At 47.1% G+C, this 27491-nt stretch overlaps 1 protein-coding gene across 1 annotated transcript; it reads left to right on the top strand.

Moving 5' to 3' along the window:
• The first annotated feature begins 5551 nt into the window (after window positions 1-5551).
• Window positions 5552-26028, top strand: Cpt2 (carnitine palmitoyltransferase 2). Its single transcript, XM_006977721.4, has 5 exons — window positions 5552-6153; window positions 13602-13682; window positions 16476-16582; window positions 22088-23392; window positions 25441-26028. The coding sequence occupies exons 1-5, from the start codon at window positions 6002-6004 to the stop codon at window positions 25770-25772; spliced, it is 1977 nt and encodes a 658-aa protein (XP_006977783.2). The 5' UTR covers window positions 5552-6001; the 3' UTR covers window positions 25773-26028.
• Window positions 26029-27491: the final 1463 nt, after the last annotated feature.

Genomic DNA, 27491 nt, shown 5'->3' with positions numbered 1-27491 from the left:
CACGTTACAGAACGTGCTCCTCCTGGCCTCCCTTCCCTTCCCCAGCTCCTTTCTTCCTAGACGCGTGGATGGATTCCTAAAAAGACTTCAGAACTCAACCATGCGTGACACAGAAGCACAGATGGTAGTCCATCAGGATCCAGATCTAATATAACAATTCACGAAGGCCACTAATGGTTTCAGAGTCCCAATGCCTGGGGTCTTTTAGAGGAGGGTGTCCAGGACAGATCAGACGTCCATCACTTCACATGGTTGACCCCGGAACTTTTAGGAAATCTGTTCAGTAGGCGCCCAAAGTTCAGCCCACTGCCTCCACAGTCCGTCTACTCCAAGACCACTCCATTTCCTGCCTTTTCATACAAGGTCAGTTGCTGAAGAGCCGGAAAAACAAAGTTCACATGGACGAAAGGCCTTGATACTCCGTGGCACCAGAGAAAGAATAGTTTTACATTTGGAAAGTTTTACGGGCAAATGGGACTGTTGGGAGTCTCCGAAATCCAGGTCTACACGAAGTGCACCCTCAACTATCACTCCCCTTGAGAATTCCCGTGTCTGATTAGGGAAGCATCCTGGGAAGGCTGCTGCCACAGGGTCAAATGAAATAAATATAGGTACAGCGCTTAGCAGACAGAGGTGGGCAGTTGATAGTTTTTAGTTACTTGCCTCTTATTACTTGAAATATGTTTTAAATCACAAAATGACCAATATTAGTTGTTAGTATGAGATAGCCTAATTAAATTGATATATATTTCAAAGTGATTCTCAAACGGTAGTACCCATGAGTCATGTGGGGATCTTGTTAATCTGTAGAGTAGATCTGGAGTGAGTGATGCCTGGGGTTTTCTATTTGTTTAAGACTGGGTCTTACTCAGTAGCCTTGGCTGCCTAGAACTCCCTTTTGTTGTTGTTGTTGTTGCTGTTGTTGTTGTTGTTGTTGTTTTGAGACAGAGTTTCTCTGTGTACCCCTGACTGTCCTGGAACTCACTCTGTAGACCAGGCTGGCCTCACTCAGAGATCCGCCTGTCTCTTGCCTCCCAAGTACTGGGATTAAAGACGTGTGTCACACCACCTGGCCTGGAACTCACTATTTAAACCAGACTGGCCTTGGCCTTGCTCTGACAACATTTCAGGTTTTGCTTCCCAAGTGCTAGGATTGCGGGTGTCCCACCCCTTTCCCGGACAAAGGTCTGCAGTCGGAGCAAGTTCCCAGGTGACTCCCACCCACCAATTGCACTGACTAGCAAAGCTATGAGTCAGCCACCAGGCTGTACATTAGAACTATCCAATGAGAGTTATAAAATATGGACTTTACCCCGGGGGTGCAGGACTGTCCTCCACGCCACACTGCGGCCATCCTCAGGAGTCTGGCTGGGTCTCTTCACAAAATACCATCATAGCTGCTCTAAATAACTGTGGACATTCCTTCATGGAGGGAGGGGCAGGGAGGGGCAGAAGACCCTCATCTGAGTATGCAGACACTCTTCCCAACCAGTGGTGAACAAGTCTGCCCTAATTGCAAATGGCTGCAGGGTCTAAGAAAGGGCAGGAGCACATAGGTGGGGAAGGACCAGTGGAAGGGGCTCCGTCTACACAGCCAATGGGAAGCCACCATCCATGCTGGGTGCAAACCTTCCAGTGTGGCTGCTCTAATGTCACTCAGGCCCCTTCCTGTAAACCCTCACCCATCGCTCGGTCAGAAATCCTAATCGACTAACTTACTGGTTCCCAAAGGGAACATCGGTGGGATCAGACTTTGTTTTGTCTTTGGGACCGTGGGAAGAGAGGGTAGACATTGTTTGTCTCCCTCTAGGAAGGGGGTTGAGCAACAACACCCTGGTTCTAGATCTACTGAATCAGAATTCCCATGGTGCAGTGCAGGTGTCTATAATGTTAGTACGCAGCCCAGACAATTCTAGTCCTCTGAAGCTGAGAACCACTGGCCTGGGGCCTGGAATGCTCTCTAAATCCGATCTCTGGATAATTCCAGTTCATTCACTCGCTGCTCTTTGTTGAGCTTTTACTCCCTGCCATCCACTGGCTGTGGTGAGGACAAACACAGCAGAAACACAGCGGGGGGGGGGGGGGCAGGGGGGGCAGGGGGGGGCGGGAATCCAGGCGTGTGACATAGGAGCACAGGATGATTGGTCAAGATCAGGAAGGAATGACGCCGAGCAGACGCCGAGCAGGGTGGTGCACCAGTGATCCCAGAGCTGGGGAGGCAGAGACAGCTGGATCCCTGGGTTCTCCCAGGCTAGTCTGCTTGGCAATCCCCGGGCCAGTGAGGGATCCTGCCTCAAAAACCCCAAGGTGAATGGCTTCTGAGAAAGGCTTTCTGAGGTGGACCTCTGGCCTCCACACGCATGCCCATACATGTGCACATACAAACAGAAAAGAAAGAGCAGGAAGGTGTCTCTGTAGGAAGTGGAGGTGGGGTGGAGCTAAAGGATCTATTAGCTTAGAACACAAAACAAAAGGGACCCAGTGCTCCACACACTGGGATCGTCTAGAGTTCACTGGGGAGGAGAGGGTGGGTGACAGAAGGAAATGATGAAGAGATCATGAAGGCACTAAGCTCAGAGACTGAGCCTCGTTCTCAATGCTAGGATTCTAAGAAAATTAAATGCTGAGGGCCTGGTGATGCAAGTCTTTAGTCCCAGTACTCAGAGGACAGCCTGGTCTACATAGCAAGTTCTAGGACATCCAGGACTACATAGAGAGATCCTGTCTCAAAAAAATCAAAAGAAAGCTAAATGTAGCCCTGGCTGTCCTGGAACTCACTCTATAGCCCCGGCTGGCCTTGAACTCAGAAGTCCTCTGAGAAGTCCTCTGCCTCTGCCTCTCAAGTGCTGGAATTAAAGGCGTTTGCCGCCACCACCCAGCTCAATATAGATACTTTATTCTTCAGGTTTTTTTCTCTAAATAGTGAACTTTCTTGATCCTTACACAGAAAAAATGTGGTCTCCCTAGACTCCCAGCTCATGATATCTTTAATGTGGTACAGGATCATTCTAAGTAAAAGATACACAGTACCTGCCCACAGAAAGGCCAAGGGTAGGCCGGGCAGTGGTGGCACATACCTTTAATCCCAGCACTTGGGAAGCAGAGGCAGGCAGATCTCTGTAAGTTCTAGGCCAGCCTGGGCTACAGAGTGAGTTCCAGGAAAGGTGCAAAGCTACACAGAGAAACCCTGTCTCAAAAAACCAGAAAAGAAAAGAAAGAAGGAAAGAAGGAAAGAAAGAAAGAAAGAAAGAAAGAAAGAAAGAAAGAAAGAAAGAAAGAGAGAGAGAGAGAAAGAAAGAAAGAAAAAGGAAGGAAGGAAGGAAGGAAGGAAGAAAGAAAGGCCAAGGGTAGACCCAGAATCGTAAGTGCAAGCAAGGCAAACAAGCCCCTGCCTTGGAGAAACTCAAAATTCACTGTAAGAGGTGGATAAGTAAATAACTCACAGTATAGCTATGCTTTGCATACACCATAGCAGAAGTGTGGGGAAGCACCTTAGAATCACAGAGGGGAGGAGTCACTCTTGCAAGATGAAGGATAGGGACGGAGGGGAACTTCAGAGAGACTGCTGGTTCTGAAATGGGGGATGAAGGCTAAGAGTGCATCAGGTGGTGATGCGTGGAAGGGAGGTTCTAAGCTACCAGACAGCTATATAAAAAAAGGTATGGGCCGGGCGGTGGTGGCGCACGCCTTTAATCCCAGCACTCGGGAGGCAGAGCCAGGCGGATCTCTGTGAGTTCGAGGCCAGCCTGGGCTACCAAGTGAGTTCCAGGAAAGGCGCAAAGCTACACAGAGAAACCCTGTCTCGAAAAACCAAAAAAAAAAAAAAAAAGGTATGGAGTAAGAACAAGGGGTGGGTGGAATAATGGGGTGATTAGTACTTCCACTGCGAACAGGAGGGCTGGAGAAGCACGCAGGGCCAGAGCACCAAGGGCTTGGATGCCAACTTTGGTTGAATTTGTTCTTCTAGCCATACACCTACAGATTTTCAAACCCCGAGTTTAGTCGTTTGACAAAGGGGTCCCATTGAATGACTCTTTAGACTGCAGCCACTTTCTTCTACTAGGTCCTTTATTTCCTCCTGGTCCCCTGATCCCTGGATCTCCACACAGGTCTGGATGTCGGTAGAGACAATTGATGTTTTTCAGAAAGGATTTTATATTCTCCCCCATGACATTATATACTGCATACAAGAGATTCTGATGCTTTGCACTTAGGCGGGATGGATCTGTTCCCTCCTCAAGGGAGGAGAATTAGATATTCAGTGGTTTTGAATGTTGATGTTTTCTAAAGACAATTACATTGTATTATTTTGTGTGGAGGTCAGAGGATGTCCTTCACAAGTCAGTTCTCGGTGTGTCTCGGGGTGAAGCCCAGGTTATCAGATCAGTGGCAAGAGTCTTTATTCACTGAGCTATCTCACCAGTCTGACATTGAACCAAGTCTCCTGCCTCGACCTCCCCAGCGCTAGAATTACAGGCATGTACCACCACACCTGGTTGGCTTATGCGATGCTGGGTATCGAACCCACGCCTTCATGCATGCTAGGCAAGCACTCTACCCACTGTGCCACATCCCCAGTTCCCATTATTTTTGAATTTCGTGCTTAGTTCTTCAGTAGATGAGTGTGGAGCTAATTAGTGAACTTCCTGTTCAACTCGAGGTCTCCAAATAAGGACAGAGCTGAGACAAACTCAGGTCCCCTGAACTCCAAATCCAGTGCTCTTTTGGGTGTGTTCCAACTCCTAGCTCTGCCTACCTACTTAGGAAACAGACAAAATGTACTCGACTGCCTCAAATCTACAGGGTCCTGACGGAGAGCTGGAGCAAAATGAAGGTTGTGTTCCCAGAACGGAATTCTGTTGGGCTTCAAGTCGGAATAATTCTGTGTCTTCTGCTACCTCGCCCTCTCTTTTTTCCTGTAAAATAAATGGTAGCAGAACCTATTAATTCTTCAGCTACAGATGAGACAGAGACCAGGGAGTGGGATGTATGTTGCTTGTCTGTGGTGATGGATGAGGGATGTTCAAGTTGAGGAATCTTCCAGGCAGAGTTGAAATTTTCAGGACCCTCTCCTAGGGCAGACTGAGCCTAGAAGACACTCAGAGCCAGAAGACAAGGGGTTTCCTCTTGGTAGGGAGCCTGGTTGTTGTTTTTTCTTTCTTTGAAAATTTCGAGCTAAAAAAGGATGCTTATTTCCGGTTCCTGTACATTCTTTTTCCTCCCTTCCGTTTGCTTTAAGACAGGGTCTCATGTAGCCCAGGATGGCTTCAAACTCGCTATGTAGCTGAATGTAGCCTAGAACTCTTAATTTTCTGCCACTGCTGCTCCTGCAGATTACAGGCAGGTACTCCCAATGCCCCGCTGTATAGTTTCTAAAACACTGCCCAGCGGAGCGGGCAGGGCAGTTGAGCAGAATTCCGAAGCCACTCACTTTGAAAACTTCAAGCTTGGGAAACGCCACGTGGACCTAGTACGAGCGAAGCATTTTGCCTTCCAAATTATATTGGTGAGATAAGTATGCCTATTGTTCGATAAATCTAGAACCGTGGGGAGAATGTTGATCATGTTCTTTCCTTAGAAGACATGGAAGTTTGAAATGTTCTCGGTCTCTGGAGACCAAGCCTTGACAGATGCCAGGCTTCAGCGTTTCTTTTCTCTGGCTCTGATTTCTGTCTAGTTCTGGGAAAGGAAAGGAGGACTGCTTCAGAATGTATTCCCAGCTGCCCTGGGACAAGAAGCCCGTCTTACTGTCTACAGATCGCTTCCGGCTACGGTGGGCGTGGCTCGCCCGTGGGCGTGGCCACAATGTGGGCGGGCTCTCGGAGAGGGCCGAGTGTGGGCGGGGCCGCCTCCTGTCTGTGCCCGGAAGTGCCCTTGTGGGCCGTGATGAACTAGACGATAAGTCCCTGACACGGTGTCCCCGGCCTTGAGGGCAGCGGCCTTCTTGCTTGGGAACTCCCTCAGCCGCCGCGTTCCCGAGCCGCCCTTGCCGCCCGGGACGATGATGCCGCGCCTGCTGCTGCGCGCCTGGCCCCGGGGCCCCGCGCATGTTTTGGGAGCCTCTAGTCGGCCCATGAGTGCCAGCTCGGGGCCCGACGAGTACCTACAGCACAGCATCGTGCCCACCATGCACTACCAGGATAGCCTGCCCAGGTGAGCCCAGCCTCCTGGCACTTAGGACTTGCACTGAACTCTCCGTCGTCCCCCCACCCTGCGACCTCCCGCCCATAGGCAGCCTCGTTCCCGGGTTTGGAAAGTCGGAGACTGAGAATTCCCTGTCTCAGAAGACTCAGAAACCTTAAGGTCCCCTCCACAATCCTCCCTTCTACAAACTTCCTATCCATTGATCTTTCGGACAGCTATCCTGAGCCTCTCACACTTAACCACCTTCCAACTCGGGTAGCCAATTGCTAACACGGGTCATCCTCAGGTCAGTTTCCACTATTCACTTTCTTTGCCTCTTGCTGAGACCTCTCAGCCCGCTCCTCTTCCAGTATCCTGCTCTGTTAGTGCCTCATCAGTTGCTGCAAGAACACCTTTATCAATTTCCACTCCCCATTTTAACTTCTAAGATCAGCCCTAACCTAGAAACTTTTCACCCCCACCAAACCTTCCTCAGCACCCCTTGTGGGGTGGGGGTGGGGGGCCAGCACCTCACCCAGACTATCTGACCTACCCAAACAGTCCTAATAAGTGTCCCTCTCCCCTATAGCCAGGACTTCCCTAAATCTGGCGTCTAGTTTTCTCTTTGATCTCTCAGCTTTGATCTGGGTGGCCAGATCTACTCCAATAATAGAAATTACCTTTCACTCTAAGCCAAGCCTAAACTGTCTTTTCCGGGCTCACTGTTTATTTCCCAGATCAAACTCTAAACCTGTCTCAGAATCCCTTCTCACTATCCTCTGGTCCAGCCTCCAGGGACCCTCCTGTCCAGGAGCTGGAGGTCAGGGCTTCCTGCTCCATCCAGGAAAAGATAGACATTGTACCAAGGTGGTATTCCCAGCCGTGGGGTTTGTGTTTTCCTCCACATCCAGCAGTTATTTCACCCAGTGTCATCTGCCCACCCTGCCTTCTCAGCAGGAACATGAGTGTGCAGACAAGTGAGGCAAACTGCAGTGGGGTTATCCAAATTCAGCAGGAAGATGGGGGAAAGAAAAGGGGTCTTTGTAATTTCGGGGGAGAGGGTGTAACCCAGCCGCTCTTGACAGCCCGTGTGAGCTGCACCCGTATGTAGGGGAAAGGTGAGGACTTGGGAAGACCTGTTTATATTTGCTGAGTCAGATGGTTCTGACTTGGAGGCAGGCCTCAGCCTCACCCAGGTTTAAGATCAGATGGACTGTTGGCAGTTTAGAATTGGGAACCTGTAAGAACATTCACCATAATTTAGTCCCTTCCACAGCACAAACATCTGTAAGATCTGGAAGTAGAAACAGTATTATTAGTCAGGTGTAGTGGCCAGTGCCTTTAATCCTAGCACTCAGAAAGTGGAGGCAGGCTGAGTTCAAGGCCAGCCTGTTCTATATAATGAGTTCCCGGACAGCCAGGGGTACATAGTGAGACCTTGTCTTGAAAGCAAAAACCACTCCCCCGCCCCCCCCAAAAAAACCCAAAAATGCATACTACTGTATTCCCCGTAGGGAGCAGCCAGATTTCCCGGTGCATCATTTAGAAGTGGGAGTTTGATGAGATACTTTCTGTGTCAGCAGTTCTAGGCTAGTAAAATATATTCTCTTGGACACTCATGTTGATGTCACACTTGGCAAGGAGCCCTGACCTTGGTGTTCGGGAGAACTTAGTTTCAGTGTCTGCCACTAGAGCTATAGTTTTGCACATTTAAAGAGCTACAGTCATCTGTGAGGTAAATGGCAACACACAGTTCTTTGGACTATTAGGAGGTACTTGAGGTAAGATGCCAGAGGTGAGGAAAAATCATTGTCTCTCCCTAGTCTGTTCCTCTTCTCACTGCTTCCTTTTAGCCACATTGGCCTTGGACTCTTGCTAGTAGGAGCCCTTGAATTATCATTTGCTCGTTTTGCTTTGTTTTTAAGTTGTGGGTTTTGTTGTTCCTGTGTATGCTAAGATGTATATAACTGGGGTCTGGAGAAACGACTCAGTGGTTAAGAGTGATTGCTACTCTCCAGAGGGCCCAAGTTCACCTCCTAGCACTCACATCCAGCGGCTCCCAACTGCCTGTAGCTCCAGATCCAGAGAGAGTAATTAGCATTAAACACGCCCATACAAAGCCCTTGTACAGAGTTTGGCAGAGTTGGCACTCGGTAGGCACCCACAAGCGGGGTAACTGGTCAACAGACATCGGTTGCATGTCTAAAGTGGACTAGAAGAGAACTGTTGCACTGTGTGAGCAGCAGTGTCTGCATGAGTGAGGGAGCCTTACAGAAGAGATGACACTGAGCTGGACTCTGACATTTACCAGGCGAGAGGAGGGGCAGAGCTGCTCACCAGGAGAAGGCGTTCAAACAGTGTTGTACACAGAGGTTGAGAGGTTGGCAGCAGGTGTTAGCACAAAGCTTCACCATTCAGACCTTGTTGGGGTTGGGTCGGAATGTTTAGCAGAGAGGGACCTCATGGGGAGTCGTAGTTGATCTACAGTGGATCCATAATAAATGCCAGTTTTCTGTTGCTTTTCTTTTAACCACCTTCAGTGATAGCACGTGTTCAAAACAGAATGAGCAGAGAGGCAGCTTTTACCAGGCCACTAGGGTAACAGGTAGAACTAATTTGTGAGCCCCAAAGGCATGTCTTTCAGGCCAATCTGTAAACAGACATTTCCTGTCCCAACTGCTTGGTCCCAAATAACCAACTCAGAGGCTGAATATGAATTACAAATGCTTGGCCAATAGCTCAGGCTTGTTACTAGCTAACTCTTACACTTAAATTAACCCATAATTCTTATCTATGTTTAGCCACGTGGCTTGGTACCTTTTCTCAGTAGCGTTCTCATCTTGCTTCTCTGCATTTTCTGGCAGCTCTCTGACTCTGCCCTTCTCCTCCCCATCATCCTTAGTTTGGTCGCCCTGCCTATACTTCTGTCTGGTTACTGGCCAATCAGTGTTTTATTAAACCAATTCAAGTGACAAATCTTTACAGTGTACAAGAGGATTATTCCACAGCACCAGTCTTCTTGACTTCCAGAATAACTTTATTCCCAAATGACTCTTGTGAACATATACCACTATCCCAATTCTAACTAGGTCCTGGAGACAGGGAAGGCATTTTAGCTGTCTTCTTGCAGGAAGAATGCCAAAGCCCCTGCTATTGGGAGGCAGACTGGGTATGAGAGCAGATGACTCAGTAGCTTACACAGGAGGTAAATCTGCTTAGCATTTTCCCTTCTCCTTTATTAGGGCAACTAATAACAACTATTAGATGGGGGTAGGGTGGAACAGGAAAACACACAGTTAAGATGAAATTGCTGTGAGTGTCTCTCCAGACGCTGGCTCTACCTCTTTTGAGGCCTGGTGAGTCACACAAAGGAGCCAAAGGAACTGCTGTATACTGGCAGCCACTTCTGGGGTTTCGTGGAGGAAACCAGGGTAGTACATAGAGACCAGGTGCTCTCTGTCTTGACCTTGTTACTGGAAGAATGGTTGGTGAACACTCTATAAAAAGCAGATTGTTTTAATAAGGGTCTTTGTACATGTTGCAGAAAGTCATTTAAATTGGCTCAAGTAACTTGAGATCGATGAGCTCACACAGGCTTCCAGAATCCACAGGGATGCTGTTTTGCCCTCCTGCTGACCTCTTCATTTGTGTGACTTCACTCTCAAGCAGGTTTTCTCCTCATGGTTGTAGAAAGGGAGCCAGCACATGAGACAGAGCTCACACCCACATCTCTTGGTGACCACAGCTAATGAAGATTGCCCATTGCTAGAAATTCCAAGACTCCTGTCTCACTGGTTTTCACTGGGTCTCCTAAGGTCTGACCAGGAGGCCATAAGCCCACATTCAGGGTGGGTCTTCCCACCTCTTAACCCAACTAAGAAAATTCCTCACAGGCGTGCATGCAGGCTAGCCCAACTCAGACAATTCCTCATTGAAATTACCCCCTTGTGATTGCAGAATGTGTCAAATTGACAGACAATTAAAAACAGTCATTATACGAGATGGTAGTCTAGGCTGGCAGGTCTGCTACCCCAGGCACCCGGTCTCCAGCTACATCTAGTCCTGGAATTACACCTAGGCTGCCACTCCTGGCTTCATTTTTTTTTTTTTAAAGTGGGTTCTGGGGGCTCAAACTCTGGTCCTCAAGCTTGTTAAGCAAGCACTTTACTTACTGAGCCATCTTGCCATCCCAAAATTCCCTGTTTTCACATATATAATTTTTAGCATATTCATAGCATCGTCCACACATCACCACTGTCAAATTCATTTCCTCATCCTTTCCCATCAAACCCTGTCGTTAATTCGACACCTCCCATCCTGCCTGACACCACTTTAACCCTTGACCTTCCTTCTGGAGGGAGACTTAATGTTTGAACTCAGGGTTGTCAGATGCAACATCCGTACACTTTCCAGCCTGCCATACTGTCTCTAACGAGAATAAACACAGTTGTCAGGATCACGCTGCTCCAGTTCCACCCCTATTTCCTGCTTGGAGGAATCTGGAAAAGTTGAAATGGTCCAATTAGAGTAATCAACTATTAGAACATAGACGGTCCTGAGGAGACTCGGATGTTTAGGGTGAGGGGAGAGGAGGGAAGAAACAGATGACGGTGTCAGAACCCATGGGATAAGGGGAGGGTTTCTAACCATTCTTCTATGTGATGACAATTTCAACCATCCATTAATGGTCTCACAGTCTGGTGAGGAGAAAAATCAGTAAGAAAGTAAGAACTGCCACTAAATTAACAAAAAAAGAACTGTGTGTGTGTGTGTGTGTGTGTGTGTGTGTGTGTGTGTGTACCCAAGTGCACGCATGTGTTGTATGGGCATTCCCATGCTGTGGTGGATGTGTGGAGGTCAGAGGACAAATTGCAGGTTCTCTTTCACCATGTGGGTCCATGGGGATCCAGCTCACGTCATTGGGCTTGGTGGTGAATGCCTTCGCTCCCTGAGCTCTCTTGCTGGCTCCTGCCCCTGAATTTAATAGAGGAAAAACCGGGAGAGTGGGTTCTTCTTCCTGGGAGCAGGCTAATAGTGAGAGAGTAACTCTGTTACAATAGCATTTGAACTGGCATAGTGACTCACCTCTGTAACCTCAGCACTTGGCAGGAGGATTGTCATGAGTTCTAGGCCATCCTGGGTTTTATAGCATGACCTTGTCCCCCAAACAACAACGAAGCAAGTTCGGCCTTCCGTGGCCCGTGTGCTGCTACCTCTGTCATGTTGTGTAGCAAGATGGCCTTCAAGAGTCTAGCTTTCTGCCAGGTGAGGTGGCCCACACCTTTAATCTCAGCACTGGGGAGGCAGAGGCAGGTGGATCTCTGTGAGTTCCAGGCCACCTAGAGCTACATGGTGAGACCCAGACTCTAAATAACAAGAAAAGTCTAGCCTTCTCAGACTCCCCAGCCTCCAGAGCATGAGAAGTTTCTATTTGTAAATGATGTCACCTTGTATTGTTGTAACAGCCTAGAACAGACTAAGGTTGGGTAGGAGAGAAAGTAATGAGCTAATTCATCCAACATAAGTTTATCAAAAGCCTTCCCTGTGTTGACCCATGTACCAGTAGTGATCAGAGGAGAAATTCTACAGGAAGAATTACGAGTGGAAAGGGCCTTCTCTGTAAGATCTTCGTGGATTCATACGCATTGACATCCTGCTGCTGGCTGGTGCCGGCTGGAAACTGGCCGGAGTGTTTATGCAGCGCAGAACCCAGCGGGGGCTACAACTGAGGGTCTGTCCCAGGAGCTCTCCTGGGGTGAGCCAGACAGGCCTCTCCTCCCCTAAGTCAGTTTGCTTAGGACTTTTGTCACAGCAACAGAAAACCCCTGAATTATGCAATTAGGAACTCAAAACAAAGTCATTACTCTGAAAATGCCCTTATTTCACTGAAGAAAGTTTAGTCAGACCAGAATTGATCATTGAGAAGTTTTTATTTATTTTTTGTTTTTTTCGAGACAGGGTTTCTCTGTATTGTTTTGGTGCCTGTCCTGGATCTTGCTCTGTAGACCAGGCTGGCCTCAAACTCACAGAGATCTGCCTGGCTATGCCTCCTGAGTGCTGGGATTAAAGGTGTGCGCCACCACTGCCACCACCACCACCACCGCCAGGTGAGAAGTTTTTATGGAGTTGTTCTTAACAAATGGTTGCCATTTCTGATTTACAGTTTTCCTTAAAAAGAAGGAAAAACTTTCCTTAATCCCTTGGTGTTAAAGCCTAATAAATATAAGTAATAAAATTTATAATTATGAGGTTCCTGAGGTGGTATTTGGAACTTCCTGTATAAGTCAGTGGGGCTTAAGTCTTCTGAATGGTTGGTTACTTGGAGCATATAAGTTCATAATGGCTATAAATAATTTGTACTTGTTTTTATCATCAAGTTGCAGATAAACATGCATTCAAAAATAAATGGATGCAATATAGTATATCATAAACTGAGCTATGCTTTGTGGATAATGGGTCAGTTTTCCTGAATGACGGATACAGTTCAGTATTTTGCATATAACTGTTAATTTCATCATGGTAGAAGAAAAGTAAGCCAGTATTGTGTCAATACCAGAGTGTGTACTTTTCAGTAAAACTATTGAAATGGCAGAGAAGAGGCCTTGCTGTCTGCTGTTCATTTCGCCATTGGGCCTGTGTGCTCACCATCACCGCCACCACTGGGGACCCCACTGCTGGAGTCAGTCAGCAGTGGCCCCTGCTGGTGTTTGAGCACATGGGCTGCCTGGTGACTCCTATCGGATGCTCGTGCTGCCCATCGCCTGGTGGTCACTTTCTGTCTTTCAATTGTAGCCTCCATATTGAGCTGAGACAGGGATTCTCTCTGTCACCTTGGCTGTCCTGGAACACTCTATATAGACCAGGCTGGCCTTGAACTCACAGATCCGCCTGCCTCTGCCTCCCAGGTGCCGGGATTAAAAGCGTGCCCCACCACGCCCAGCTTTGTTTCACCCTTATGTGATTCTCTTTTGTAAAATGCACAAGAATGTCTTACAAAGAAAGCTTTTTTTCTTTGCGTCCTGGGTGTAGGGAATGTTTGTTCAGTCAAAGGGTAGGGCTTAGTGCTGTACAGGGTTAGCAGTTACCATAGCTGTGGCCAGGAAACAAGAGTGCTTGGTGCAGCCTCTGTTTTCCCGTTTTGAATCTATTATTATCATTAAAATATTTTATAATAATTTACTTAGAATAGACTTAACTGTTGATGCAACAGTAATTCATCAGTTCTGATTGTTATTACTCATTCTTTTTACTGTGGAGCGAGGAATCCACCCAGGACCTCATGCATGCTAGGGAAGTGCTCTACCACTGACCTATGTCCAAGCCCGTCCATCAGTTCTGACTTGTTACTGGCTTTTCCTTTTGTTTGTTGGTTTTGTGGGGGATGAATTACCCAGTAGTTGGTTTACTAGTTTGACTTGTAAAGCTTCTTGGTATCGTCTCATACGGTGAGCCTCACACTGACCTTGCTTTCCCCGCAGGCTGCCCATCCCCAAACTTGAAGACACCATGAGGCGATACCTCAGTGCACAGAAGCCTCTCCTGGATGACAGCCAGTTCAGGTAAACACTGAGAATCCTGGAAACCATTGCTAGCAGGCAGGGTTCAAGGGAGGCAAGCAAGTAGTGGTCACAGACCAGACTTCAAGGGCTGTCTGTGGCCTGACAAGGCCTCCAGAACCTAGGACTGGTTTATATATGTGCAAGTTCAGGAACTGGGTCTTCATTCACAAAGGACTAATCAAGCTGGGGTGAGAGCCCTCTAACTAGACTCAGCAGGATGGTTTATAAGACTAGTGGCATGTTTGTGCTTTATCTCGGAAGGCATGTCTGCGAGGCTGGCTGGTACTGGTCATATTCAAGAGGCCTGTGTGCTGGGGAGGAAAGTCCATAAAAGATTATGTGGCAGACCAGAGCCTGCTTCTGAAGATGTTAACCAGACTAGACACTGTGCCCCAAACATGCCCTTTTAGAACCTCAGAATGTAATCTTGTATGGAAATCAGGTTGTTGAAGATGTAATTAGTTTAGATGAGGTTGTTCTGGAATTGGGCAAGTCCCTAATCCAAAACGACTGATGTCTTATGAGAACAGAGCCAGTGACAGCCATGAAGGGCTGAGGTAGAGATTGGAGTGTTGTGTCCACAGGCTAGGAACACCGAGGATTGTTCCCAACATCAGAAGCCAAGAGAAGATCATGGAACAGATTCTGTTCCATGGTCTGCAGAGAGAACACCATGTCTTGTTGACACCTTGGTTTTGTACTTTCAGCCTCCAGGACTCCCAGAGAATAACCTTGGGGTTTTGTGTTTGTTTGTTTTTTGTTGTTGTTTGAGTAAAGATCTTGATACATAGCACTGGCTGTTCTGAACTCACTGTGTAGACCAGGCTGGCCTTGAACTCACAGAGGTCTGCCTGCCTCTGCCTCCAGAGTGCTGGTATCAAAGGTGTACCCTACCACGAATGTAAAATCCTGTTGTTTTAAGCTGTATTGTGTTCGTGGTACTTGTTAGAGTATTCTTAGGAAACCAGCATAGCACGGACTCTGAAGAGAACATTGGGTATTGTCAGAATGTGGATCGCATCACAGCCTGTAGCCTGGGATAATTGGTGCTGTTCCCATACTGGGGAGTTTCTGTACAGATTCTGGTGTTGTCATTAGAGTCACGGAGCCCTTCACTGGACAGGGAAAGAAACAGGAACTGTTCCTAGTCTAGCCTCTGCTTTGAAATAGTCACCTACAGTTCCTCTTAACGTGGCAACAAAGCCCTGGCTTCCCGTTACTGCCTGGTGCTTTCCTCTTCCCTAAGTCCTTAGCGTTATGTTTTTAAATCCTTGAGATGGCGTTATTATCTCTCTTTTATAGATGTAGAAACTGAGACCTGGAGAGATTAGGTAACTTGTCCAAAGTCACCCAGTTAGAATGTGGCAGAGCTGGGATTCAAACTTGGTCCCTTCTGACCTCAAAGCTTTACTCCATGCCAAACCACCTCCTTGTGGACAGGTGGCTTTGTGAGGTACATTTTGAAAGGAAAAGTATCAGCGCAGGACCCCTGAGGCCAAGTTCTTAGCACCAAGGAGATTTATTTGCCCCAGAGGGACAAAGAGCAGGGAATAAGAGACCGAGACAGGAGATAGAGCATGAGGGAGGGGACAAGGGAGAGGAACAAAGGACTGCCTCTGGATAGAGAGGAGACTGACCCGGCACATAGGAAAATGGCAGTTTATAAAGATGAAAGGGGAAATCCTGTGTTAGGATGTCGTGTTTAATTTTAATTGGGCCTGTTAATTAGGTGAGCCAAAGGAGGCGTTTGATTGCTGGACTTCAATACTTTGTAGCAGGTGGTCAGCCTCAGAAGAAGAGGTTAAATTAGGGAATAGAATTCAGGGCTTAGCTTTAGAAATGTAATCTAGGGCTGGAGAGATGGCTCACAGGTTAGGAGCTCTGGCTGTTCTTCCAGAGGTTCTGAGTTCAATTCCCAGCAGCCGTATGGGAGCTCACAACCATCTGTAATGAGATCTGGTGCCCTCTTCTGGCCTTCAGGGACACATGCAGGCAAAACATTGTATTCATAATAAATTTAAAAAACAACAAAGACATGTATGTAACCATACAGCAGATGCCTGATCAAATGGCTACACAAAATGCCCCACGTTGGGCGCCAGATGTAGATGTAACCAATCGTCTTATTAAAATAAGAAACACAGAGCCAATGTAAAAGAGAAAGCCTGAGAGGTCAGAGCTCAGAGATAAAATCTTACCTCCTGCAGTGCTCCTAACTTCCCCGAGTGAGAGAGCTACTTCCTGTTTGTCTGTGTTTAAATAGTCTTTCTGTTCTGCCTTCTCATTGGTTGTAAACCCAACCACATGACTGCCTCATCACTGCCTGTAAGTACCGCCCTCCAGGTCTTAAAGGCGTATGTCTCCAATACTGGCTGTATCCCTGAACACACAGAAATCTACCTAGCTCTTCTAACCACCACGCTCTTGCTATGGCTCTAATAGCTCTGACCCCAGGGTAACTTTATTTATTAACATAAAATTAAAATCACATTTCAGTACAAATAAAATATCACCATACATGTAATCTAATGGTTCTTAGTAAGGCAGGGGGGATGGGGGAGAAAGGCAAAACCTGATAGTCCTGTGCTCGAGTGAGCTAGTGTCCTTCACTTTTGACCTTCCCAGTTCCCGAGGTGTATTCCTTAGGCGGATTGTGTTCTGAGATGTGTGTGTGTGTGTGTGTGTGTGTGTGTGTGTGTGTGTGTGTAACCCAGAGTGTGAATTCCTGGCCAGGTACCTGAAAATCATGTATTCCCCACCCTGGTTTTATCTCTCTGTTCTTGAACATTCCAGGAAAACAGAGGAATTTTGTAAGAGTTTTGAAAATGGCATCGGGAAGGAACTGCATGAGCACCTGCTTGCTCAGGATAAGCAGAATAAGCACACCAGCTACATCTCAGGTAGGATGGCGGGCCCCGTTGTTCCCCGGTGGCGGCAGCTTCTCAGCTCTCCCCTTCCTGAAGTACATAGAGGGAGGCCCTTGAATCCCTGCGCCTAAGAAGGCGTGGGCTGGCATCCAAGACCAGTGGCTCGCCTTTGCTGCACATGGGGTTGAAGCAGAGCTTGACTGGTTCTACTCTCTGGTGTCTTGAGTGTCACTCTGTCCCTTCACTGGCCCACCTGTCCCCCGTAGCCTCATCCTCATCTCACGTGCCGCTCTGATGCAAACCATGCTTCAGCCGACCTGCCTGCTGCGTCTTGCTTCCTGAACTCCGTCGGTCGGTCAGTCGTTTGTCCGTGTTGTTCTCATTTACATTTTGTTACTGGCAGATGCTTCCTTTGTGATTCAGGCAGAGCAGCTGGTCTATGAAACTCAGTTCTCTTCATCTTCTGTCTAGAGTTAGCGGCATCCACCCCCCCCCCCCGCTCTTACAGTTGTTTAAAATTTAGGGGTTTTTGTTTTTTTAATTAAAAAGTGTTTTATTGGCTGGGTGGTGGTAGTGCATACCTTTAATTCCAGCACTTGGGAGGCAGAGGCAAGTGGATCTCTATGAATTCAAGGCCAGCCTTGTCTACAGAGCGAGATCCAGGACAGCCAGGGTTACACAGAGAAACCCTGTCTTAAGAAAAAGCAAACAAACAAACAAAAAAAAGAATTTTATTGGTTTTGAGATGGGGGTCTCCCTTTTGTAATCCAGATTGGCCTCTGCTTCGAGTAGCCGGGATTATAACTCTACCTATCACAATATAGTTTCTTAAAAATTATACATTTATTGATTTTTAGTGGGGGTTCATGTGTCCCAGCATGCATGTGGAGGGGAGAGGCCAGATTACAGAAGTGAGTTCTCTCCTCCTACCATGTGGGCTCCAGGGCCAAATCTAGATTGTCAGCTTGACAGGAAGCACATTCACCCTCTGAGCCATTTTCCTGGCCCACAGTTTATAATTTATCTATTGTACCTACAGTTTAAAGAACCAAACAGGAGACTAGAGAGATGGCTCAGCAGTTGAAAGCACCTACTCCTCTTGGAGAGAAAGCGGGTTTGGTTACCTTTACCCATGTGAGGTAACTCACAACTGCTTGTAACTCCAGCTCCAGGGGACCCAACCCATTCTTCTGGCCTTTGGGGGTTCCTGCACACATGTGGTACACATACACTAATGCAGACTCACATCCATATACTTTTTTAAAAAAATCAAATTGTACTATAAGACTTATTGGATAAACAACAGTTGCCTGATTCTCCCTAATTTTGTGCTTTTCACTTGACTATTGATTTATTTATTGACACAGGATGTAACCCAAGCTGGCCTTGGACTTATCCCGCTGCATCTGCCTCCTAAGGACTGGATACCACCACATCCAGCTTTAATTCTTCAGGTCCTTATACCTCTAAATGATATACTTAAAATACTCCCTTTTATTTTGACATCTCATTAGCAAAGGGTAGACTCTAGCAGTCTTTTTACACACATACCCTCATTTGCACAATATAATTACAATTCTGGTCAACTGTATCTAGTGTTCATAGTGGCACAATCCTGTACATGCTGCTGTTGTCTGAGTCATGTGGTCCACTGGGGTTGTTTCTCCTTTACCACCTTCTCATTTTCTCTGGTAACGATGGTCTCATCCTTTAGTGGTCTTTTTTTCTTCTTTCCGTCTTTTTTTTTTTTTGAGATGGGGTTTCTCTGTGTAGCCCTGACTGTCCTGGAACTCACTCTGTAGCCCAGGCTGGCCCTGAACTCACAGAGATCCACTTGCCTCTGCCTCCCCAGTGCTGGGATCAAAGGCGTGCGCCACCATGCCCGGCTGTGTAACGTACTTCGGTGTATGTTCCTAGTCATCTTTGCTGGGCCGCTGACTCAAACCTCTTACAGAAACTCAAGTTCTTCTGTTTGGGGATAGTGTGTTGTTTTATGTGTTTCATTTCTTCCCTTCTATTTACATTTTTTCCCCTCTTTCTGTGCTGATTTGTATGTACGTGTTCTGAGCCTAGTCCTCTCCTTTCTTATTCCTCTCATATTTTTCATCTCTTATTCTTTTGTTTTACCAATTTATTTTATCTTTCAACTGTTCTATTGAGTTTCTAATTCCTGGTCTCTGCTCTCCACTTCTCCTCTCTGCTCCACCAATTCTTTTTGGTTAGTATTTAAATTTTTTTAGTATTTACTTTGTGTGTGTGTGTGCACATGCAGATACCAGAGGACAGTTTGTAGGAGTTGGTTCTCTACTACAGCATGGGTCCAACTCAGGTCATCAGGTTTGGCAGCAGGTGGCTTTACCAAGCCCTTGATGAAGGTTTCTTTTTTAAAGTTTATTTTCAGAATTTTTTAAAGTTTTCTACTTTTTTGTTTGTTTGTTTGTTTGTTTGTTTGTTTTTCGAGACAGGGTTTTTCTGTGTAGCTTTGGTACCTGTCCTGGATCTCACTCTGTAGACCAGGCTGGCCTCGAACTCACAGAGATCTGCCTGGCTCTGCCTCCCGAGTGCTGGGATTGAAGTCGTGCGCCGCTGCTACCGCCTCTGCCGCCGCCACCACCGGGCTAGTTTTCTACTCTTCTCATACTCTCTCTCCTCCAAGTTCATTTCCCTTTGATTTGCCTCTTTCTTTAGATGCTGCATCGTCCTTCCTTCCTTCCTTCCTTCCTTCCTTCCTCCCTCCCTCCCTCCCTCCCTCCCTCCCTCCCTCCCTCCCTCCCTCCCTCCCTTCCTTCCTTCCGTCTTACAGATGCCAGAGGTTCTCTGGACGAGGGTGGGGCTGGTCAGTTCTAGACGGTACTCTTCTGTGGTTGGGTTCAGCTATCACCCTGAGTGCCTCTAGTGGTCATGTCTGAGTGGATTCCCTAGGAAGGTGGTTCTATTAACCCCTCACTGGGTGCAGTGTAGAGAAGTGGGGTGGGGAGGTCGGTGAGCTCAGTTGTCTGTCTCCCAGCTTATCTTGATGGAGAGAACAAAGCCTGTGTTCTGCAAGAGTGAGGAAGGATTACCGAGTGGTTGGCAAGGATGTAATGATAACATTTCAGCCAGGTCCTCTGGAAGGTCTGCTGTGTAAACTGGATTGATTCTTGTCTTCTCACCAGTTTGAGGTTGACTTTCTCATATCTGTTTGAGTCATCACCAAATGTCTAGACACTTTCACACTTCCAGTCTTTCTTTTCTCATTCTCTAGACCTTAATGTTGGGTTGTTTGAGATTTTTATAATCCTAACCACCCAGAAGGCTGAAGAATTGAAAACTTGAGACAGCTGTGGCGAGAGTGAGACCCTATCTAGGGCCATCAAAAAGATACACACATAATAACAGTTGCCTGTTTTTTGTTTTTCTGTTTTTTTGAAACACGGTTTCTCTATGTAGTCCTAGAACTAGCTCTGTAGACCAGGCTGGCCTCAAACTGGCAGAGATCCACCTGCCTCTGCCTCCCAAGTGCTAGGATTAAAGGCTTGTGCCAGCCACCACTGCCCAGCCAACGGTTGCTTTTGAAGGTGTGGGAATTGGAACTCTCATGTAGTAAAGAAAGCTATTGGAGTCCAGCCCCTCAATAGCCTTCACCCAGAGTTCCAGAAGAGACGTTACTGGCAGCGGATTAATCTGAGAGGTTCACTAATAAATCTACATACACGAAATTCTTTAGTCCATTCACTTTATTATTCTGAGTCAGTTCCGTCTCTACACTGCTTGTGTTCTGCTCTCATGCCTAGCTCATTTCTTGCCTGATTCTCTCTACATTTATCTGCTAAGTACTATCTTAATTCCTTTATCTAGTTCTGCCCCATCTAGGTTCTCATCCATCCATCTAGTTCTTTTCCATCTTAGCTCCTCTCCCATCTACTCTCCCATCCTGTTCTTTCTCATCTTGTTCTTCCCCACCTGGCTCTTCCTCATCTGTCTCGTTCTTCTGGTTCTCTCTTCTAGCCCTCCAATCTAGTTCTTCCCCATCTAGTTTTTCCATTCTCTTTTTTTCTTGTCTCTGAAAGTAAGACTGCCTTTTATCTCTTTGGTCCTTACCTCTTCAAGCTATCTCTGCTCCTGCTGTTTCTGACAGGGTGGGGGAAGTGTGCTCGGTTGCTGGGCAACTTGGCTAGGCAACTTCTGTCACAGCTAGATGTACCTGTAAGTAAAAACCCTTTAGTTCTGAGTTAATTGTTAAAGGTGGATCTAAAACTAGAGATAAGACTTTGGAAAGGAGAAAGTTAAGCTTAATTACCACATTCACCAGGCCTTCTCCAACAGATAGTCTAGATGCTTAAGTCTGTTCTTAGAGAATCTGTGAGGTATCTCAGATAAGATACTTTTGTCCATCTGGGGAATGTCCTGGCCAGATGCTGCTAATGACGATAATTACGGAAAAGCCTGAAATTAGGGGTCTTCACTGTGTCTGGTGTAGCACAGTTGAAGAAGGTTATACAAATACTTGAATTGTGTAGGGAAATGGTGCCCAGTGAATGATGGAAAAACACATGAGAAATTCATAGCAGGAAACGGCTAATAATAAAAGCTAATATAATACCGAGACTCCTTGAGCCTTGGCTTCATCCTCTGGAAGAGTTCTTAATTCCTCCAGGTCTAGCTTTGTCATAATCAGCTGAATTCTATTTCATATTTTTTTTTCAGCTTGCAGCAATATAGTGTTTGTGGGTATTCCTCAAAAGGCCTAGCAGAAGCCAGGCGTGGTGGCACACACTTTTAATCTCAGTATTTAGGAGGCAGAGGCAGGCGGATCCCTGTAAATTCAAGTCCAGCCTGGTCTACATAGTAAGTTACAGAACAAGGCCAGCCTGGTCTACCTAGTGAATTACAGAACAGCTAGAGCTACATAGAGAGACCCTGTCTCAAATAAGTAAATAAAATAAGAAAGTCTTAGCAGAGCCTTACCTAGCTTAAGTATATCCTTAAAAGGAGTGAGAACAGGAGGCTGGAGAGATGCCTCAGTGGCTGCTCTTCAGAGGACCTGGGTTCAATTCCCAGCACCCACATGGCAGCCACAACTGTCTGTAACTCCAATTCCAGGAGATCTGAAACCCTCACACCAATGTACATAAAATAAATTTAAATAAATTATAAAAGAAGACGTGAGAACACATGTCCACACAAAAACCTGTATATAAAGGTTCATGGGAATATCACAGCTAAGTGGTGAAAAGAGCCCAGATGTCCATTACCTGATGAATGGATAAACAGAATGTACTATATCCAGATGGCGGAACATTACTCAGTAGTAAAAAGAGAAGAACTGATACAGCTACAGCCTGGGGGAACCTCAGACCATTAGTGAAAGTAGCAGAATCCGGATGCCTAAGACCACATGTCTGTGGTCCTGCTAATATAGCATGAATCGTTGGGCAGATGATACGATCACCTTCTTGAATTGATGCCATCATTTCCTACACCTGAGCTGGAATTCTTTTCTTTCTTAAATTTTATTTTTAGGGATTGCATTAGCCTTTTATGTTTTCTCTTTTTCAGGTCCCTGGTTTGATATGTATTTAACTGCTCGAGACTCTGTTGTTTTAAACTTTAATCCATTCATGGCATTCAATCCGGACCCGAAGTCTGAGTATAACGACCAGCTCATCCGGGCGACCAACATGACTGTTTCTGCTGTCCGGTTTCTGAAGACACTTCGGGCTGGCCTTCTTGAGCCAGAAGTATTCCACTTGAACCCCGCCAAAAGTGACACAGACACCTTCAAGAGACTCATACGCTTTGTTCCTTCCTCCCTGTCCTGGTATGGAGCCTACCTGGTCAATGCGTACCCCCTGGATATGTCCCAGTATTTTCGGCTTTTCAACTCGACTCGTTTACCCAAACCCAGTCGTGATGAACTCTTTACTGATACCAAGGCCAGACACCTCCTGGTCTTAAGAAAAGGAAATTTCTATGTCTTTGATGTCCTCGATCGAGATGGGAACATTGTGAGCCCTTCAGAAATCCAGGCCCATCTGAAGTACATTCTCTCGGACAGCAGCCCTGTGCCCAAGTTCCCCCTGGCATATCTGACCAGTGAGAACCGGGATGTCTGGGCAGAGCTCAGACAGAAGCTGGTGCATGGGGGCAACGAGGAAACCCTGAGGAAAGTGGACTCTGCTGTCTTCTGCCTCTGCCTCGATGACTTCCCGATGAAGGACATTGTCCACTTGTCCCACTCCATGCTGCATGGTGACGGCACGAACCGCTGGTTCGATAAGTCCTTCAACCTCATCGTAGCCAAGGACGGCACTGCAGCAGTCCACTTTGAGCATGCGTGGGGGGATGGTGTCGCGGTGCTGAGGTTTTTCAACGAAGTGTTCAAAGACAGCACCCAGACCCCTGCCATCACTCCCCAGAGCCAGCCAGCCGCCACCGACTCCTCTGTGTCTGTGCAGAAACTCAGCTTTAAGCTGAGCGATGCTTTAAAGGCTGGGATCACCACTGCTAAGGAAAAGTTTGATGCCACCATGAAAACCCTCACCATTGACTCCATTCAGTTTCATAGAGGTGGCAAGGAATTCTTGAAGAAACAGAAGCTGAGCCCTGATGCAGTGGCCCAGCTGGCCTTCCAGATGGCGTTCCTGCGACAGTACGGCCAGACAGTGGCTACCTACGAGTCCTGCAGCACCGCGGCCTTCAAGCACGGCCGGACTGAGACCATCCGCCCAGCCTCCGTCTTCACTAAGAGGTGTTCCGAGGCATTCGTCAGGGAGCCCTCCAAGCACAGTGTGGGCGAGCTTCAGCACATGATGGCTGAGTGCTCCAAATACCATGGCCAGCTGACCAAAGAAGCAGCGATGGGTGAGGCAGGGTGGGGAGAACACCGTGGGTCCTGTTGCCTCTGTGAGCCTCAGTAATATTCCACCCACTTCTGATCTCTAGCCATCACTTCGTTTAATCCACTTCCCTACTCCCAAAACGTTTTTCTCCTACCCTCGCCACATCTGAAGAGCCAGAGCAGCCACTGGGGATCAGAATCTAAGCAGCTATGGGGAACTTTCTCCCCATTTAAGGTCACTTTCAGCTGTGAGAAATGGTTGGTTTTGCTGTTTTCTTTTTCCCCTGCCCCTTATTGGTCATGGACACATTTTTGGCAGTTCAGGATTTCTAAGCCTGCCCCTCCTACTTCATCTCAGCTACAGTGTTGGCTCTCTGTAAATAGGTCATCTCAGAAGCTCATCACAACTTTTTTAAAAGATTTTTTTATTTTGTGTATATGAGTGCTCTATCTGCATGCCAGAAGGGGCATCAGATCCTATGTAGATGGTCCATGTGGGTGCTGGGAATTGAACACAGGACCTCAGGAAGAGCAGCCAGTACTCTTACCTGCTGAGCCATCTCTCCAGGCCCATCCATCACCATTTGAAGGGTCATTTTTCTTCAACTCTTTGTGATAGAATTCAAGACCTGGAGAGGATGTCTCAGCCCAGTCCTGTTATGTGCACTAACAGCCCTGGGACTAAAAGGTACCGAGACACCTAGTTATTCCGTCTCCATTTTGAAGTTAGGAAGCTAAGCCATTGCCCAGTGTTACACAGCAAGCTACGATTAGAAGCCTGGGTGGATGCTTTTTCCACTTTGTTCCACCAGTCAGTCTTTTACACATGGATTTTGAGTTTTACCCCTGTGTACCTGTGTGCATGCGTGCTGTTGAGGAATGAGCCGTGCGTGCGTGCGTGCGTGCGTGTGTGCGTGCGTGCGTTGTTAAGGAATGAGCCCGGGCCTTACCCACTGAGACTTGTTCCAGTTGGGAAGTTCGATGTTCTCTTCATCTCTCCTCACACCATCTTGACTCTGATGGACTGATTCAGTCTTTTGTTTGTTTAATTTTTTTAGATTTATTATTTTATGTGTGGAAGTGTTTTGCTTGCGTGTATGCATGCACCATGTACATTCCTGATGTCTGTGGAGCTCAGAAGAGAGCATCGTATCTCCTAGACTTGGAGTTACAGGCAGTTGTGAGCTGCCATGTGGGTTCTGAGAATTGAACCTGGGTCACCTGCAAGAGCAACAAATTCTCCACTGGGCCAACTCTTCAGCCCTTGTTTATTTGGAGACAGGGTTTCTCTGTGTAGTCCTGGCTGTCCTGGAACTCAGAGAGATCCTCCTGCCCCTGCTTCTGAGTGTTGGGATATTAAAGGTGTGGACCACCATTCATGGCCTTTTGTTTTTTTAAAGTTTATTTATTTATTATGTGTACAGTGTTCTGCCTGCATGTATGCCTGTAGGCCAAAAGAGGGCGCCAGATCTCATTACAGGTGGTTGTGAGCCACCATGTGGTTGCTGGGAATGGAACTCAGAACCTCTGGAAGGGCAGTCAGATGCTCTTAACTGCTGAGCAGTCTCTCCAGCCCCCTTCTTTTTTTTTTTCGAGACAGGGTTTCTCTCTGTAGCTTTGCGCCTTTTCCTGGAACTCATTTGGTAGCCCAGGTTGGCCTCGAACTCACAGAAATCCGCCTGCCTTTGCCTCCCGAGTGCTGGGATTAAAGGCGTGCGCCACCACTGCCCAGTTTGTTTGTTTTTAATACATGGTTTTCACCATGTTGTTAATGCCATCCTTGAACTTGCAATCCTCCTGCCTCGGCTTCCCAAGTTCAGGGATCACAGGCATGTACCAAATCAGTGTTTTTAGCATCACGCTTTCATCTTAGGCTCATGTTTAGCCCATCTGTTAACAGCTGAGAATAGAATTTTAGGCATGGTGAGCTGGAGGCATGCATGCTGGGCTATAAAAGACCCTTCTCCCACTTTTTGTGTGAAAATGGTTCCTACCATGGTTACGGGGTTTGCTTATGCCCTCTTCACTGGTGAGATCCTGAGACTTTGTCTTTCCATTTTGTCTCTGACAGGCCAAGGCTTTGACCGACACATGTTTGCTCTACGGTATCTGGCACTAGCCAGAGGGGTCACCCTACCTGAGCTCTACCTGGATCCTGCATACAGGCAGATAAACCACAACATCCTGTCCACGAGCACTCTAAGCAGCCCAGCAGTGAGCCTTGGTGGCTTTGCCCCCGTGGTCCCTGATGGCTTTGGCATTGCGTACATAGTTCATGACGACTGGATAGGCTGCAATGTCTCCTCCTACACGGGACGCAATGCCCGGGAGTTCCTCCACTGTGTCCAGAAGTGCCTAGAAGACATGTTTGACACCTTAGAAGGCAAAGCCATCAAAACTTAGCTTCTCGTGGGTGAAAAGCCTCCATTCTTCCTCACCATGAACATGGGTGTCCATGTAGCCGGTAGGTACTATTTTGTGCCTAACACAACTAGTCCTGAGGTGTTGGAACAGTCGGTGCTACAGGCGTGAGCTGGAAGATTCCAGCTGAAGACAATGAGAGATTCTGCTTAAAGCCCTTTGTTCGCGAGATGGGGTATGGAAAACTAACTCGTGTATTTATCGTTTAAACAGAAATAAAGCTCAGTTGTTGCTTGGAGATACGATTCCTTTTTTATCTCCACCTTGTTTCCTAATCCCCCAAAGAGCTTTCCTTCCAGCAGCATGGTCAGGTAGCATAGTGACCGTGGGGCCCCAGATCTTGGGGTGACACGGGTCCTGTTTGTAAGCTTGCCCTGTCTCTGGGATGCAGCCTGTTTGAAATCACTGCTTCCTAAGCATGGACTAAGCTGTTTGCTTCACCCAGGCCAGCTGCAGTAGAAGCTCTTCGAATGACGTGGAATTTTATTTTTTTATTTTATTTTATTCTTTTCTAGCCAGAAGAGAACTTCTTGTTTTTAAAAAGAATTTTTGATTTTTGTAATTGTGTGTTTGTGTGTCCGCATGTAGATATGTGCATGTGAGTGCAGATGTCTGCAGAGGCCAGAGGCATCGGAGCCCTTGGAACTGGAGTCACAGGTGGTTATGATGTCTGATGTGGGTGCTAGGAACTGAACTCGGGTCCTCTGGAAGAGCAGTACATGTTCTTAATCTCAGAGCCGTCTCTTCAGCCCAGGAATTCCAGTTCTATAGGCTTGTGTTTCACTGGCTGAAGCCTGTGTGCTGATTAGGACTTTAGGGAGCAGCACATGGATATATTCTGTAGTAGAAAACATATCCACTGAGGGAAATGGGCACTGATTTTCTTCTATTCCCATTTGTTAGGGTGCTGCTATAACATGAAAGAGGGGAAATTTGCCGTAAGTGTGTGTGTGTGTGTGTGTGTGTGTGTGTGTGTGTGTGTGTGTGTGTCTGTGTGTGTGTGTGTGTGTGTGTGTGTGTGTGTATGTGTGTCTGTGTGTCTGTGTGTGTGTGTGTGTGTGTGTGTGTGTGTCTCTGTGTGTCTGTGTGTCTCTGTGTGTGTCTCTGTGTGTCTCTGTGTGTGTGTGTGTGTGTGTGTGTGTGGTGACAAAGAGAAAGAGTCATGAGTCTCACGGCCTTGGCATTAGTATTCCTGATTCAGCAAGAATACTAGATGAAACAGATGGGAAAATGGAGGTGTTGACTGGATGTTTTCTATGGCTAAGGGGCCAAAAGGGGGAGAGGACTAGTAATACAGAGCCCCTCCTGGAACCCAAAACCTGGCCCCCTGGGAGGAATATGGTGACAACAAGGAGGGGAGTGACCCAGAAGCAACAAAAGATGCTCCCCGAGCCTGACCTTTGATACAGAGAAGGGAAAACCTATGATCCAGCGTGCAGACAGGGTCTAAACAGTGGTCCAGGGTGAAAGAACATGATAACCAAAGATTATTCCACACTGGAATTGCTAAAATTGGGAAAAGCTTTAAACAAGCAATGAAAGAATCTCCAGCAGCCTGGCTTGTGAGGCTGTGATATGGGAGCAGATGGAGATCAGTCTGAGTGCTGCAGAAGTGGAGAAACAGCAATATAACCATATCAGTCCTTGAGACAAGCTGCATGGCCTGAAGCAGTTCAAGGGACCCCGTCTCTGATGTGTGGG

Source organism: Peromyscus maniculatus, chromosome 2 (genome assembly GCF_049852395.1).
Source record: "Peromyscus maniculatus bairdii isolate BWxNUB_F1_BW_parent chromosome 2, HU_Pman_BW_mat_3.1, whole genome shotgun sequence".
Taxonomy (NCBI): Eukaryota; Metazoa; Chordata; class Mammalia; order Rodentia; family Cricetidae; genus Peromyscus; species Peromyscus maniculatus.
Note: the sequence above shows the minus strand (reverse complement) of the source record. Positions and strands in the feature narration are given on the sequence as shown.

Bases quoted from the DNA above. Each gene is read 5' to 3' on its own strand.
- Cpt2 (XM_006977721.4), top strand. From the start codon at position 6,002: ATGATGCCGCGCCTGCTGCTGCGCGCCTGGCCCCGGGGCCCCGCGCAT. The intron at 6,154-13,601 runs GTGAGCCCAGCC...CTTTCCCCGCAG, and splicing joins TACCAGGATAGCCTGCCCAG to GCTGCCCATCCCCAAACTTG. The intron at 23,393-25,440 runs GTGAGGCAGGGT...TGTCTCTGACAG, and splicing joins GACCAAAGAAGCAGCGATGG to GCCAAGGCTTTGACCGACAC.